We start from the raw sequence: 18,142 nt of genomic DNA, 5'->3' as shown, positions 1-18,142 counted from the left end.
AGGAAAACCTTGTTTTTATTTTCTAAAGTAATAGCATATTAAAATTTGGCAAATGATAGTCAACCAATAAAAGTATATGGTATCATGAATTCACAGCATTTGTCTGAATTAATATTTTACCCATGATTTCAGAATCAAAAGGGTATTGGAATAATCCTGACAGAAGATATTAAATTCTGCATTTCGCTGTTTTTCAAGACTTCAGGGGAATTACAGTAAATAGTAGGAAGAGGTCAGTATAACAATAAGAGGTTTGAATGTAGATGGAGGAAACAGGCCATGGAGAATTAGTAACTTAAAAAGGAGTCTATGTGAGTTAGAGATGGATTCACAGAATATAATTCAATATTAATCTTATATAATTCTGGTTTCACTGCTAATGAACTAATCAACCTAGTATGACATGCAGCACAGTTCATAAACAATTATCAACATTTAGTTTTATTGACCACAGATCACAATCACAAAGGATGACCTAAGGAGCATCTAAATAAATTATTAAACAGACATGTTTTTTCTCAGATTGTTTATAGCTCCTAAGGGTTTCTTGGGTGGGCATCATTTCAAATACAGTGTCAGGAAAATAGAATAATCCTGAACTTAGGGAGACACCTACAGGTACAGTAGAAAAAAAATAATAACATGAGGATCTGAGAACCAGAAAACAATAGCATTGTGTTTAATTAGGAAAACCAAAATAGTTTTTTCCTTCAAAATATTTTTGAATGCTTAGAGCATTTTCCACAATGATAATCACAACATATACAAGGATATTTTAACAGCAAATATATGGTTTTTCAATTTTCTCTCTCACCTTTAGGCTACTTCTAAAATCAAACTTTGTCTAATGGCCTAAAAGACGACCCATAGTTCTCTGGAAGTGAGTTAGGATTTACTTATTGGTAGAAATAACATTAGCTGTCATCATTGCCATTATCACCGTCATCATCTTCTTCATTATCATTTTTACCGAGTGTCTACCAAGCGGCAACAAGTATATTTAGATATTAATCACTTTGGTAAGTTTTTTCTTCAGTTAAAATAAAAATATTTCTGGTAGAATAAACACATTTTGCATTAATAGACATTTTTGCCATAACATATATGGTTTTATTAGATTCATTTTTAAGAATAGGTTTTTGACTAGTATGAAGTGCAGAGGAGTTTAAGGATGCGAATGGAGGGTGGCAGTGACATGCCGCATAATTTTGTTAGCAAATAGACAGATCTTTTTAAAAGCTTCTCCCCTCACCCCCTATCCCCCATTATATAAATTCCCACTCCATGAGATGAAAACCAAAGGAAGGAGTAATCATCCAATTTTTTTTTTATGCTACTTTAATTTAAATCTTCAGTTCCATGCAGGTTTTGCTCAGAAAGGATATCTCTCCAAAGCTGCCCTTCGCTTCCTGTATTTAAAATATTTATGCAATATGTAAATTTCAATTACATTACAGGAAGAGAATTTTCATGTCTTCAGTGCCCCCTAAATACATCATTCTGGTGCTCTTCTGATGCCAGAAAATCTTAGAGAGCTCTAGTATTGACACAAATTATCACCGAGAAAAAATTCCCATAATTTTACCTTTTCCTGATTTTGACGTTATACCAATGTATTCAGTCATGAAATCACTACACATCAAAAGAGATCCACAGAAAACAACTAAAATGGGTGAGGGGATATAGCAGATTGCACACAGCAATACCTAAGGATCTAGAGACGTTTTTAAAAAAGATAAAATCCAGTTTCTGTCAAGCCAATCTTCCAAAATAAAATCATATTCTCTCCATCTCTGACATCTCTGATCAGCACCTAAGCAGATAAGCTTAGATACTTTGAATTCTCTATTATACCACTATAACAGCCTTTTAATTCTTTTCTCCGTCATTGCCCCCATAAAAAGGCGTCTTCTATCTGCTGTGCTGAAACAATCTGAGAATATTTCTCTGGTTAAAACTCTTAAATGGCTCTCTATAATCTTCAGGACAACGATCCAAATTTCTTAACAGCATAAGCCTCTAAACAATCTGTTCTCCACCTACTTTCTTGGTTTCACACCTTCACATTCATTAATTTCTATAAAATAATAATAATAGGAATAATAATACAGTAATAATAACTAATATTTACGTAGCCTGTATTATGTGCTAACCATTGTCCTAAATGTATTGTTTTTACTGTGATAAAATATATATAACATACAATCAATCATATTAACCATATTTCGATGTAGAGTTCTGTGGTCTTAAGTGCTTTCCCATTGACCTGCAACCATCACTGACATCCATCTCCAGAACTCTTTTTCTCTTGCAAAACTGAAACTTGGTAGCCACTAAAGAGTAACTCCCCTTTCTCCCCTTCCCTCCCAGCTCCAGGCGACCACCATTCTACTTCTATCTCTGTGAATCTGACAACTATAAAAACCTCATACAACAGGATTCATACAGTGCTTTTTTTTTTTTTTTTTTTTTCTTTTTTAACTGGCTTATTTCATTTAGCAAAATGTCTTCAGGGACATATGTACATATGTCAAATTTTCTTCCTTGTTAAGGCTGAATAATATTCACTGTAAGCATATACCACATTTTATCATGGACACTTGGGTTGTTGCTAGCTTTTGGTTATTATGAGTAATGCTGCTATGTGCTATGAATGTTTGTGTCTGCTTGGGGTGTATAACAAATTACCATCGACCTGCATGACTTAAACAACAGGCATTTCTTTCTGTTACTGCAGAACAGACCGTTCTGGAGGCTGGAAAGTGGAAGATCAAGATGCTAACCAGTTCAGCTCCTCTTGAAGATCCTCTTGAAGATGGCTGCCTTTGTACCGTATCCTCACCTGACCAGGAAAACTTTGGTCTCTTCATAAAAGGGCACTAATTCCATCATGAGGATCCCATCCCCATGATGATATCCAAATCTAATTACCTCCCAAAGATCTTACCTCCAAGTACCATTACATTGAGCATAAGCACTTCAAAATAAAAGTCTGGGGAGTCACAAACATTCAGTTCATAGCAATTAGTGTACAAATCTGTTTTGAGTCCTGCTTTCACTTCTTTTGAGTATATACGCAGAAATGGAATTACTGGATCATGCGATATCAGAACTTTAAAAATGGCACTAGGATAACAGGGTCAGGAGTTCGAGACCAGCCTGGCCAACATGATGAAACCCCATCTCTACCAAAAATATAAAAAATTAGCTGGGTGTGGTGGCACACACCTGTAATCCTAGCTACTAGGGAGGCTGAGGCAGAAGAATTGCTTGAACCCGGGAGGTGGAGGTTGCAGTGAGCCAAGATCGCACCAGTGCACTCCAGCCTGGGCAACAGAGTGAGACTCCATCTCCAAAAAAATAAAAAAAAAGAAGAAGAAGAAAGAAAGAAAGGCACTAAATTAGCCCTACTGTAAATGCTGTTCTTGATCCAGACTAACAAAGCTTAAAAGCAAGTATGGAAAAACTAAAAATGATCTGCAGGTAATTTAACTTTGTGCGAGTACATAGCTCAATACTCTTTGAAGGAATGCAACTGACATGGTTTGGCTCTGTGTCCCCACCTAAATCTCGTCTTGAATTGTAATCCCCACCTGCTGGAGGGACCTGCTGGAAGGTGATTAGATCTTGGGAGTGATTTCCCCCATGCTGTACTCAAGCTAGGGAGTGAGTTCTCACAAAATCTGATGGTTTAAAAGTGTGGCACTTCCTCTTTCTCCCTGCCCTGCTGCCATGTAAGACATGCCTTGCTTTCCCTTCACCGTCCGCCATGACTGTAAGTTCCCTGAGGCCTCCCCAGCCATGCAGAACTGTAAGTCAATTAAACCTCTTTTCTTTATAAATTACCTAGTCTCAGGTAATTCTTTCTAGCCATGTGAAAACGGACAATACAGCAAACTAATACAAAACTTACAATATCTGTCATCTAATGATCAATTGCCAAAAAAGCAACACAACCCATAACCAGAAAGAAAATTAATAAATTAATTAATGCAAACTGCAAAATGACAGAAATAATAGAATCATCTTGCAAAAACGTTAGCACAGCTAATATATTACAAATATGTTCAAAATGTAAAGAAAATGTGACAAATAAGAGAAATAGAAACCTATTAAAAAAAAAACAAAAACAAATGTAACTTCTAGAGATAAGAAACACAGTATCCAAATGAAAAATATGTCACTATTGTTAGGGAAAGAACCTCCTCACTTTTAGTTAGGAAATATACGATACAGAATTCTTGAATGACTTAACTAGCACTCTATTATCAGCAGACTATTAGTTGGAAACATATTTTCTGGATTCTCCAGTCTGGAGTTCTTTTTATATATTTTATATGTATTTTCTATATTTTTTTCAGTAACACTTTGTGCAAGCCTTTGAAAGAGTCTAAGGCTCAACAAATGAACTTCCCTTCTTCAGATTAGCTTTGTGATAGAACACTGCAGATAGGTAAGATGTGATGCAACTAGCCTACTTATAATATTGCTAGAAAGACTTTGCCTTCCCTGTAGTTATGGAACCCCGTCTTTTATAGCCAGAAGTTCCATCCGAGTCTATTTACTCCTGACTCATTTGGGAAGAAGAGTCAATAGTGTCTATAAACACAGCAGTCTTTACAGTAAAGGAAAAGTAGTGCCTGCTTGGTATAACAATTACTGTTAGTTGTTACAGTCTTGGAAAAGTCTTACGTATTTACTAATCCCAGTTGACATATATTCATTAATAACACAGAAGCTCTGAGAATTGTTTAAAAGACTGGTTTTGAGAAAGTACATCCCCAGATACCTTTGATGCAAATGTTTCATTCAATACAAAAGTGATTCTTCAATATTTTTGTCACCAACCATATATGTACTGACGCTAAATTTTGGACCTTTCTGTGGAATAATGAATAGCAAATATGGGTAGTTATAAATCTTGATAATGTGACTTTCCTCAGATATGAATATGAAAACTGCTGAGTCTGGAGCCAGCAGACCAGGCTCTATACACGCTATAAATACCATGTCATCGTGGTTAAATCTTCTTGCTTTCTCTGCATCAGTTGCCTATCTATAAAGTGAGGGGATATGATGATTTTGTAATTGTAATGTGTCAGTTTAGCTAGAATGAACTACAGTCTCCAAAATTCTCTTTCTAGTATATTTCCAGTTAGGGTGAGATACAACGGCTAAGATATTCCCTCTCTTTTGAGAACTGGAGGATGGAAAGGAGACGGTCATTCTGTAGCACACACACAAACACATTCTGCCAGTCGATCAAACACTAATCTCTGAATAATGCTGGAAAGAAATGTTGTAGATATAATTAAAGCCCCTAAACAGTTGGCTTTAATCAAAAGACAGAGTATCCTGAGCAAGCCATCTGACTTAATCAGATAAAAGCTCACTAGATAAAGAAAATGTGGCACATCTACACCATGGAATACTATGCAGCCATAAAAAAGAATGAGTTTCATGTCCTTTGCAGGGACATGGGTGAAGCTGGAAACCATCATTCTCAGCAGTTTAACACAGGAACAGCAAACCAAACACCACATGTTTCATTCATAAGTGGGAGTTGAACAATGAGAACACGTGGACACAGGGAGGGGAACATCACACACAGGGGCCTGTTCGGAGGTTGGGGGGCAAGGGACGGGAGAACATCAGCACAAATACCTGATGCATGTGGGGTTTAAAAAACCTAAATGATGGGTTGATGGGTGCAGCAAACCACCATGCCACATGTATACCTATGTAACAAACCTGAATGTTCTGCACATGTATCCCAGAACTTAAAGTATAATTACAAAATAAATAATTAATAAATAATAAAAAGGGCTTGAACCTTTCCTGAGCCCAGAGACTCCAGTCACTGAATCAACAACTGCTCTTCCTTCAGTCTATTATCTTCCTTCCTGACTGGTTCCCTGAAGAAAACAAGCTTCAGCTTATGCCTGTGGGGTTCCAGCCAGCTCATAAACACACACACACACACACACACACACACACACACACACACACACAAACTCACACACATTCACACACACATTTCTCCTACTGATTCTTCTCTGATTGAATCCTGATATGAGTTTAAGTTAGTTAATGCCCGAGTTCCCTATTTCTTCAATTCAGGCGTGGATGTGTGTATGTGGTATGTTTCTCACAGATAAACTTTTGATTCTTCATTAGCCTGTAAACAAAGCAAAGATAGCTAGATCACACTGGCTATAAATGCAACATCTTCTTCCTATATCTGTCAGTTGCCTTACTGGCATCATGCATCATAAATAAAATCTTATCAAAGATGAAACAGCTGTAACTAAGATTGGGCACTATTAGATTGATGAAGTGCTGACCTGTGAAACAACACATATCTCAGTAAGTTAAATTGCTTTGTGCTGTATCTTTTGGTTGTGTTTTATAATTGTCACTGGAATCTTCTATCTTGAATTGGATGTTTTTGATGAAAGGAAATGAGGAAAGTAGTTATCTTCCTGATCCATTTATTAATATCTTATACTATTTGGTGAATATGGGATAGCTTAGCTGCATAAAACATCTATCCACTTTTTTAATATACTTGGTTATTTTCCCGATCATTTCCAAAAGTCTGCTCATTGTTGGCCATAGAAGTTTTCATTGAAAAATAAGGATAGTAATAAAAGTCAGATGAAATTTCTTTTGGAATCTAAATAACACTAAAGCGTTTAAGTTTTAACATTTCCTCAATTTAATGAGAAAATTTAATCTTAGAGTCAGGCCAGATTTAATTTCTATGACTTATGCCACTGGATATTTCAGAAAATAGATTTTCAAATATCAAGGTTATTGGAGCCCAGTACTTCTGACTTCAGGTAAATACACACACACACACACACACACACACACAATGGATGTGAAATTTGGTAGCAGGTGGCTGCTACTCTTCCTTCCAAAGTAGTCTATTCAAAAGATACTTAATGTCAAGAACTGTAAACTCCTCAAAGATGAGTTTATTTCACGTCACCCAGCAGACAACTGAACACATCACAGAAACCAAATACCTATTAAATTTGTATGCATTGCTTTACTAGGAATAGTCAATAAAATGGTACAGTGAATATATCATTGGACTTGAAGTCAGAGTGTTCATCTGTAAAATGGGAAAAATTATCATGACAATACCATTCAGATAATCTTATTCTGAAAATTAAATACATTGTATTACAATGAGTTACTGTAAATTCTACAGTAATATAATACTTTCCAAAAGATTGCTCTCTGATCTAACACAACAGAAATTTATTACAAAAGATAAGTATTTATTTTATATTCATGTAATGGATCATGTTAACAATAAAAGACAACTTTCCTTTTTTATTTTTAAAATTTTTATTTTACATTCTGGGGAACATGTGCAGGATGCACAGATTTGTTACACAGGTAAATGACAACTTTCCTTCTTTAGTGAGCAAATCTTTCAATAAGCAAAGTACAGGTGTTCTCTGTGATATTTTTATCTTTGCAATTTATGTTTAATGAGCAAATCTACGCAAGGTAGCATCTTTCTAGATCTGGAAAGTTGAATTCTTTCTATATCAGACCTACACTCACAGTTGACATCATCACTCTAGACATAGCCATAACTACAACCTAAGCACTTTCATTTAAAGAAATGTTCATAAACATCTACTCTCCTGAGTCTTGAGCAAAGCCCAGAAATAACAAGGTCAAATGGTCATGCTCAGGAAGAAAGCAAAATCAGATTTGAAGAAATATGATGTCAAATTCCCCATATTCCAACCTGCTGTGCTTGATTTCAATACTACTTTTATCAAGGTGATTCTGGTAGAATTTGGCTGAGGACTCCACCCAAAATCTCTTTCACCATGTAAATACACTCCACTAGTTTTTCAAGATAGGTGTTTATTAATATATGGATTTTATTTTCTGGTGCTCAAGACATGTAATGCTAAACTGAAAAATGGGACTAGTCAGAGTTTTTCAGATATAGTTTAATTCTCAATATAAAAAGTAAACAGATTTATAAGAAACGTTCTACTAAATACATCACCATGATTTTTAAAAATAATACCTTTGTCTAGAGTCCTTGATAAAGTATTGTTATAGAGAGGTTTTAGAGATTTTATTTTTTAATTTTTGAAGTGAAACTGTATGTACATACGTATAGCATGACGCCAGGCTTATAAGTAAGGTATTTTAAAATAAAGCTTTCAAGGAAAGTACAAATCAGGTATTGAAATTAAATTGAAGACATAGCTTTACTCTCTTCTTTGATCATAACTAAAATAATATTTTAGAAAAAAGCTAAAACAAAAAGAGGAAATTATACAGATTGCTGCTTCTTTTCCAAATACTTCTCAATATCATCAAGCACTTGAACGGCAGCCTTTGGAATTCGAGTCCCAGGACCAAATACATTGGAAACACCAACTTCAAACAGAAATTCATAATCCTGTCGAAAGAATTTGTTTAATTAATAAGAGACCCTATTTCCATTTTCAAGGAAATAAAATGCTATCTTTTCTTCTTTGTCCCTCAAATACCCAAAACCTTCTCAACTGGTATACTATTGGCATGTGGGTCTAAAAAATTCTTCCTTGATTGGGAGTGCTACTAATAGCCCTCAGCACCAGTCTCTCAGCCCACATTATTTAAAAAACAAAACACTCTGCCCATTTTCTAAATACCTCTATGTGTTGTTTGTGGTGGGAAGCTGGATATCCTGAGAACTTCTAAGCCTTAAGTCATAATTTTCTCTCACCTAAATTTTCACTACTTGTCATTATTTGTGTTAAATTTAGTATCATATGATAAGTTTGAGCCTAAAAAACTATTTTCTCCTAGGTATTCTGTCTGCAGTTAGTGAATGGTGGCACTTTGAATTTGGACACCTGATAGATTTCCTACAAATGAAAATAAGCCCATTTTTTTTTTCATTCTCTGTTGCTGTTTTATTTTATTTTATTTTATTTTATTTATTTATTTAATTTATTTTTTATTTTTTGAGGCGGAGTCTCGCTCTGTCACCCAGGCTGGAGTGCAGTGGCGTGATCTCGGCTCACTGCAAGCTCCGCCTCCGGGTTCCTGCCATTCTCCTGCCTCAGCCTCCCGCGTAGCTGGGACTACAGGCGCCCGCCACCACGCCCGGCTAATTTTTTGTATTTTTAATAGAGACGGGGTTTCACCACGTTAGCCAGGATGGTCTCGATCACCTGACCTCCTGATCCGCCCGCCTCGGCATCCCAAAGTGCTGGGATTACAGGCATGAGCCACTGCGCCCACCATTTTTAGTTTATTGTAACAGTCAAAGTATGAGTCAAAAGATAGCAAGGGCACAAATAACCCTGCAGGATTTAGGCTGTTTTAACATCTGAACATTTGTAGCTACAATATCGATTGCGGTTAGGATGTGCTATAAGAACCTGATCCTTATCCAGTAGAGTGATCATATATGACAGGACAGTCTGATGAGTGATCATACATGACAGGACAGTTTATTGTTGCAGCACCCTTTTTAAGAGCACCGATTTCTACTCTCAAGCGACCATATTTGGATGATAAATTATATGGTCATGCTAATTACTCCCCAACTACTACTTTTCTGTCTCTATTATATAACTGTAATATTCTTATAATACTATAATATTGCAATAGAACTTAACACATCTCATTGAACTTGTCTCCTTCTAGTCTGTGAAATTCTGAGAGCAGAGATCATGTCCAATCTGTTTCCCTGGTACCTGACACATAAAAGTGCTCAAAACATGTCATTGTTCTTGAGTAGATGCTACAGAGTTTAAGAGCTCATAAGGGAACTGAATGAAACATGTAATAACAATCATCTCTAAATTGGAGATGGTCAGATTAATAGGTCATATACTTCTCTCCTTCCTAAAAATCCCATGTACCATTTGTCCTGACATCTGAGTTATGGATTTAGAATGGAGGATTCAACTGGAAGAGAATTACAAGATGTTGCAATTGCAAAAAGGGTATATGACTTACCTAACTCTTTCTTACATAAGCCTTGTAAAATATACCTTTGTGAGAGGGTAAAATGTTAGCAGTAAGTGAATCTGGGTAAAGGGTATACAGACATTTTTTGTACTGTTTTTATTTTTGCAACTTATCTGTTAGTTTGAAATTATTTCCAAATAAAAATATATGTTTGAATGTCCTCCACTTAGCTGGGCCAGGGATAGCATAGTACCTGCTTCAGGATGGAAGCAGGCATCGTGAGTCTGCTCAAGTTGCTGAAAAAAACTTGGAGGTGACTGCTGCTAAGAGAGTTAGAAAATCCTGACTGTAGTAACATACTGGTGAGGACAGACCACGTTTATTCATTTAATCAGACTGCAGAAACGGTAAGCTCCACATGGCAGAGGCTGTATCTGTTTGATTAGCCACTAGATACTAGTGCCTTCTAATTTAAAACTAAGTGACCTTTAATTGAATAATAGCAACATTTTACATATTCACTGCAACCAAATAGTGAGAAAATAAGGGTGTTAACTGCTATAATTATATAATATGGGATACCCATATTCACAAAAAAGTATAACACAGAAAATGGTCCTTATCCTCAGTTGTTAAATTCATGGGAAAAATCACATGGAAAACACCTAAAGATGTTCTAAGTAATTTAAATATCCAGAGAATTAATACAACTTATTTGAAATACAATTCTTGAAAATGTCAGCTCACTTATATAACAGGCCTACATTTTTTTTCTCAACATGAATTCCAATCCAAATGTTTTCTACTGGCTAATTATTTTGGTCCTTACATTTTAATATCATGCCTAGGTATCACAGACTCTAAAACTGCAACACTGATAGAAGTGTTCTGCAGATAGACTGCAATAAAAAATAACTACCCTTTATTTTCTCAAATAATGACCTATTTTAGGAATGTAATAGGCAAGTATATTAACAAAAAGAATTTTGTGTTGATTATATCACATTAAATAATGTGCTGTTGGAAAGAAAATAAATATGTAGTTTGTTCACTAGCCCCACTTTATTACGAATCTCACAACCTTATTCATATGAATTTTCTCCTTTCACGAGTAGTATATTAATGCACTATTCTATATTCTGAGTTTTAATGGAGGAAAAAAAAAGCTGTAGAAGTGGAAACAAGGTCACACTTCACTGATGGATTCCTGCTATAGTAATGGGGCCTTTGTAGAATCTATGAATCATTTACTTACATGGCCTCATATACAGTTCTTTTAACTTGACATTTTTTCCATTCTTAGTAAAAAAGAAAATCTTGATATAATTGAGAACTGGATTGGAAATAGAACCTATCTGTGTCTTAAATAACTACTTTAACTGGCCAGGAATGTCATATGTGGAACGTGTCTCCCTACCTCACTAATAAATTAACTGATAGCATTGTAGGTAACATCTATTTCTCCTTTCCTAAGAGGACTCACAGTTTTGTTCATGTATTCACCTCCTCCCCATTCAGCCTATAATTTTCAAGACAAGCTGATTCTATTTATGTCTGCAATAGGATATTTTTGGCTCCCGAATACCATACCCTAATCAAATTAGCTTAAATAATAAAGGGTTTTATAGGACCATGTAAATGATATAGCTCTGAGGTAAGATAACATTTAGGGATGGGACCATCCTGGAGGAAAAGGACAAGGTCACTCCTTCTAAAGACAAGCAAGCAAACTAAAGGACTCATCCCACCCCCCAGGACAAGGAATACTCACTATATCCCTGGCTAGGGTTTGACATATTCACTGTGTATTTACTACCACTGTTCTCTACTCCACTTAGGAGTTTTATTACTTTTATCCTTTTCTTTCTCCATAACTGTTTGTTGAGAATGAAGGTAGTCATCTGGCATAGGTTACTGGTTTGCAAGGAGGTAGTTCTCTCACTGAAGCTTTGTAAAGTGTTAAGTTAAATTATACATAATGAATTGCAATATAACGTGAATATAAAACAACACTGTCCACTCTTAGACCTTCTAGAATTTATTTAGTGAAATCAACAGGAAATAAATTTGTTGTAGATTTAGGAACATATTATCTTTAGAACCACATATAAGCTATCACTACTCAGGATTCCCATCACAGTACTAGAAAAATAGAGATGAAAAATACCTGAGGCGGTATCACCCCTCCACACATGACAAGAATATCTGGCCGTCCAAGGGAGTTAAGTTCTTTGATGAGTTCAGGAACTAGGGTTTTATGACCAGCAGCAAGGGTGCTTATGCCCACAGCATGCACATCTGCATCCACGGCCTGCTGGGCCACCTCACGAGGAGTCTAAACAGTCAGAAAGTAAAGACAAATCATTGTTTATTACTAGATAATGACTATAAAAAACCCTGGAAGACTATCTAGGCAATACCATTCAGAACATACTAATAGGCAAAGACTTCACGATGAAGATGCCAAAAGCAATTACAACAAAAGCAAAAATTGACAAATGAGATCTAATTAAACTAAAAAGCATCTGCACTAAAAAAGAGACTGTCAACAGAGTAAACAGAAAACCTACAGGACGGGAGAAAAATTTTGCAAACTGTGAATCTGACAAAGGTCTAATATCTGCATCTATAAAAAATGTAAACAAATTTACAAAAAAAAAACACTAAAAAGTGAGCAAAAGACATGAACAGACACTTTTCAAAAAAGACATACATGTGGCCAACAATCATACTTCAAAAAAAGCTCAAAATCACTGATTGTTAGAGAACTGCAAATAAAAACCCCAACGAGACACCATTTCACACCAGTCAGAATGGCTATTATTAAAAAGTCGAAAAATAACAGATGCTAGCAAGGCTGTGGAGAAAAAGGAACGTTTATACACTGTTGATGAGAGTGTAAATTAGTTCAACCATTGTAGATGACAGTGTGGTGATTCCGCACAGACCTAAAAACAGAAATACCTCCCAACCCAGCAATCCCATTACCGTACATATACCCAAAAGAATAGAAATCTTTTCATTATAAAAACACATGCATGCAGCCGGGCACGGTGGCTCAGGCCTGTAATTCCAGCACTTTGGGAGGCAGAGGCGGGTGGATCACTTGAGGTCAAGAGTTCGAGACCAGCCTGGCCAACATGGTGAAACCCATCTCTACTAAAAATACAAAAATTAGCCATGTATAGTGGCACGTGCCTGTAGTCCCAGCTACTCATATGACTGAGGCAGAAGACTCGCTTGAACCCAGGAGGTGGAGGTTTTAGTGAGCCAAGATCATACCACTACACTCCAACATGGACAAAAGAGTGAGACTCTCAAAAAAAAAAAAAAAAAAAACACATTCACATGTATGTTCATTGTAGCACTATTCACCACAGTAAAGACATGGAATCAAGCTAAATGCCCATCAATGATAGACTGGATAAAGAAAACTGAAGAATACTATGCAGCCGGAAAAAAAGAATGAGATTGTGTCCTTTGCAGGAACATGGATAAAGCTGGAAGCCATTATCCTCAGCAAACTAACACAGGGACAGAAAAACCAAATACCATATGTTCTTTCTTATAATTGGGAGCTAAATGATGAGAACACATGGACACAAAGAAGACAAAGAGGCAAACAACACACACTGGAGCCTATCAGAGGTTAGAGGAGCAGGAGGAGGGAGAGGATCAGGAAAAATAACTAATGGGTACTAGGCTTAATGACACAAGTTTGCCTATATAACAAACCTAAACATGTACCCCTGAACTTAAAATAAAAGTTAATAATAATAATAATATTTTTTTGAATACTAAAAGAATGTTTCCTCAAATGTTGGGGGTCTTCCTAATGTAATGCCTACAGGTATCAGAAACTTTTAAATTTAATATTTATCATTATATTATTTCCCTCAGAGAACTTTGTTCTGATTATCTACATTTTTCATCAAATTTTCTGAAAGCAATAACTCAATCCCTAATTTTTAGTGTTTGCTGATTTTTATGTTGTGAATATTCCAACCATAGCCAATTTCACCCTATTAACATGACATTACTAAATGCAAAGCAGAAAAGATGCACACTAGTCACACAATTATACAATATCTCTACCATATAGATAAAATAGATGGAAATAACCTAAAGAGCAGATAATAATAAAATATAGTAAGTATAGGGAGTGATGAGTTTTTAGTACTTATCACCTTTGGTTTTAAGCAATAGTAAAAGGTCTAATCTCTAGAATCTATAAGGAACTTAAATAAGATACCATTTCACACCATGAAAAACAACTGGCTTTTGAAATTCTTAAAAATTTAATTCCTGGAGGCCTCGCTATTCCTTAGTGGTTCTATCAATCTTGCCTACATATCTGTAAGTAGTCACTCCATTAAATTTTCTTCAAAATCCTAGCTGAGATTTGGTTTCTCTTGAGATCCTGACATTGCCCTAGTTAAGGTCTTCATTGTTTCTCATTTTTTTTCTTCACCGGACTCTTTGCATCTAGTTGCAGCTCTTTTCCATCCACTTCAGAGAGTGATTTTTACTAGAAAGCGAATGGCACTCTGCTTCTGAAACAAACAAAAGTTTCAAGGATCAACAAATATAAGTTTCTGGGTTTCTTGTAACAAGTGAGGTGCCCTGCTTGTCCATATTTTAGTTACAGTAATTTTCATGCTCTGATGTAATTACAAGTAAGTAAATTTCTCTTTGTTAGGAGATTGTAACCTCCTTGAGGACAAAATTGTATCCTACTCAACTCAGAGCCTAGCATCTGGTAGATGATTAATAAATATGTAGTAGATAAGGCTTTTCATATAAAATTATTACAATGTACTTTTTAAACAAATTTTTTTGTATTATCATTCTATGGAAAATGTCAGTGTAATTTATCTCCAGCAAATTATTTTCCTGTCTAAGTCTAATATTCTGTGACTAAGTAACATATTAGTAGAGAGCTAAAAAACAACAACAAAAATAAACAAAAATAACCTTACTTATGAATTGAGCTTATATTGCTATTTGATTTCCTTTTCAAAACACTTTTTACCAATCCCATGTGGGCTATCTTTCCCACAAAATATTAGTCAAATCTCAATAAAGAGTACAATAAGATCTTTGAAAGTAATCTTCATAGTTCCAGGCATAATCAGTTTTAGTTCTGAATTGACACTTTTAAAAGTCTGAGAGATTAATTATATTTTATTTTTATTTCTATCATAATTAATTGGACTATATGTGTTATGGTTAATACTGAGTGTCAACTTGGCTGAAGGATACGAAGTATTGACCCTGAGTGTGTCTGTGAGGGTGATGTCAAAGGAGATTAACATTTGAGTCAGTGGGCTAGGAAAGGGCTAGACCCACCCTTAATCTGGGTGGCCACCATCTAATGAGCTGCCAGCACGGCTAGAATAGAAGCAGGCAAAAAAATGTGCAAAGAGAGACTGGCCTAGTTTCCAAGCCTACATCTTTCTCCCGTGGTGGATGCTTCTTGCCCTCGAACATCAGACTCCAAGTACTTCAGTTCGGGAACTTGGACTGGCTCTCCTTGCTCCTCAGCCTGCAAAAGACCTATTGTGGGACCTTGTGATCAGGTGAGTTAACACTTAATAAACTCCCCCTTACATATATATATATAAAGGCTGGGGGAGAGAAGGCAGGGTGGCAGGAGTGGAGACCATGGGTATTTGAGCCACTTTCTCATGTAATTTACTTGTGCCTTCAGGACCTGCTCAAGTCCGATCACAGATATACCACTTCCATTTGATGATGGAATACTGCTGTGCATGACCCGCTTTATGGTTAGATGGGTCAGAAAGCACCCAGTTCATGACAGGCAGTTCAGGTTGCATGGTGACTTGATGACCCATAGTCAAACGTTCAATTTCCACCAAAGCCCAGTAACAGGCCAAGAACTGTCTCTCAAAAGGAGAGTAGGTATCTGCAGAAGATGGCAGGGCCTTGCTCCAAAATTCTAGAGGCCTCTGCTGTGATTCACCTATGGAGGCCTGCCAAAGGCTCCAAACATCATTGCTATCTGCCACTGACACCTCAAGCACCCTTGGATCTGCTAGGTCATATGGCCTGAGTGGCACAGCAGCTTGCACAGCAGCCTGGACCTGTTGCAGAGCCTTCTCCTGTTCTGAACCCAACTCAAAAGTGGCAGCCTTTCGGGTTACCTGATAAATAGGCCAGGGTAACACACCCAAATGAAGAATGTGTTGCCTCCAACAATCCAAATAGGCTCACTAGGTATTGTTCCTCTTTCTTGGTTTTAGTAGCGGACAAATTCAGCAATTTATCCTTCACCTTTGAAGGAATATCTCAACAGGCCCCACACCACTGGACCCCTAGAAATCTTACTGAGGTAGAAGTTCCCTGAATTTTAGTCAGATATATTTCCCATCCTCTGGCATGCAAATGTCTCACCAATAAGTCCGATGTGTTTGCTACTTCTTGCTCACTGGATTTAATCAGCATAATGTCATCAATTAATGGACCAGTGTGGTATCTTGCAGAGGTGAAAAGTGATCAAGATCTCTCCGAGTAAGATTATGATAAAGCCGGAGAGTTAATAAACCCCTGCAGTAGGACAGTAAAGGTATATTGCTGGCCTTGCCAGCTGAAGGCAAATTGCTTCTGGTGGGCCTTATGGGCAGGAATGGAGAGAAAGGCATTTGCCAAGTCAGTGGCTGCATACCAGTTACCAGGAGGTGTGTTAATTTGCTCAATGTCTTGGTCTGTCATTATTTTACTACTATTTCTAAATGTAAGTGACTAGTACATACTTTTGAAATTCCCCCCAACAGTTTTTAGTACCTGGAAAAGAGGGCCTATGTCCACATCAAAACCAAGATCAGCAAATCCTGTAGCTATAACTTTTGCTCCTCTGTCATGGCCATCTTGTCCCATTTTTGCTACAAGAAGACGAGGTCTGCGACCTTCACGTTCCATGAATTTATGAACCCTAAAAAACATTTAAAAATATATCAGTAGTTAGATATTAATTTTTCAAAGGTAAGATATAAAAACTAATTTATCCACAGCAAATCTTTCAAGTTACTGAAAAACACTTAATTTGTTTACTTGTATTTTGGGGTTTTTTTGTTGTTGTTCTATTTGTTTGATTTCCAATTATTATTTTACATTCAGGGGTACATGTGCAGGTTTGTTACACAGTTAAACATGTGTCATGGTGAACAGCTGCATAGATCACCCCATCACCTAGGTATTAAGGCCAGCATCCATTAGCAATTCTTCCTGATGCTCTCCCTGATCCCATCCATATTTTGTTAATGTATCTATTTACATTGAAAACTCCATTAAAGCCATCTCCCCCTTAGAGGAAAATCTGAAAGATGGCACAGACTGTAAGCACATAACGCTGAGAACATCACGGTGAAGTAAGACAAAAAATGACAACCTCCCACCTTCATGAGTCAGTGTACAGAGTAAAACATGCAGAAAGATTTAAATATAAGCAAAAAAGTGACTTCATAGTCATTTATACATATATGTGACAGACTAGCTGCTTTGAATTGTCCATATCTCATCTACCCTTCATAAGTGTGAACTCTCCCAAGCTAAGAGAAATATGGTTTCTTATAATGCCAAATAATCAAAATGCTTGCTTGCTCCACTGACAAATTTACTTCCAACACAAAAAAGCACTTATCTTTGTTAAAAGAAAAGAAGTTCCACTTTGATGACTTTTACTTTGGCTGTTTTGATATTTACCTAGTGTACAAGTATTGAAATTCAGTTTTTAATGGGAAGCTTGTTACAGAGGTTGGAAAGACCAATCATCAAAAAGCTAGTTTTTACATTTGAGAGATATGATCACATTAATATATATTTCCAAGTCATGCTGTGGAAGTATAAGTTATTATCAGTTCAATAAATACTGATTGTAATGCATGCATAGATGCCAACTAAATGTTTACTTTCAATTACAAAAATTAAGATTTTATAATTATTCAAGCAATAAATAATGTAAACAAATTCAAAAAATATGAAACTCTACCAGAGTAAGCAGACTGAAATATAAATACCTGGAGGATATGAAGCAGTATCATTGTTAGTTAAACATCTGTTTGACATGAGAAACTCCTGAAGGGGACCATAGTGAAAGTTCAAAATAGTATTAATTATATGAAAACTAATATTATTAGTTTCAATATTTAATATTTATTATTAAATAAAAACAAAC

At 36.1% G+C, this 18,142-nt stretch overlaps 1 protein-coding gene across 1 annotated transcript in view; it reads right to left on the bottom strand.

Annotated features, from left to right (window-relative positions):
* Positions 1 to 7,349: 7,349 nt before the first annotated feature.
* The window catches only part of MUT (methylmalonyl CoA mutase), a 34,313-nt gene continuing 23,520 nt past the window's right edge, over positions 7,350 to 18,142 (bottom strand). The window contains exons 10-12 of the mRNA XM_011960435.1: positions 16,753 to 16,903; positions 12,116 to 12,283; positions 7,350 to 8,443 (exon numbers count right to left, since the gene is read on the bottom strand). Of these exons, the coding sequence (XP_011815825.1) occupies positions 8,315 to 8,443; positions 12,116 to 12,283; positions 16,753 to 16,903 (448 nt within the window). The 3' untranslated portion in view covers positions 7,350 to 8,314. The remainder of the gene's footprint in view (positions 8,444 to 12,115; positions 12,284 to 16,752; positions 16,904 to 18,142) is intronic.

This window comes from Colobus angolensis, unplaced genomic scaffold, assembly GCF_000951035.1.
Source record: "Colobus angolensis palliatus isolate OR3802 unplaced genomic scaffold, Cang.pa_1.0 Scaffold51, whole genome shotgun sequence".
Taxonomy (NCBI): Eukaryota; Metazoa; Chordata; class Mammalia; order Primates; family Cercopithecidae; genus Colobus; species Colobus angolensis.
The sequence above is the reverse complement of the archived record's forward strand: the minus strand, read 5'-3'. Positions and strand labels throughout refer to the sequence as shown.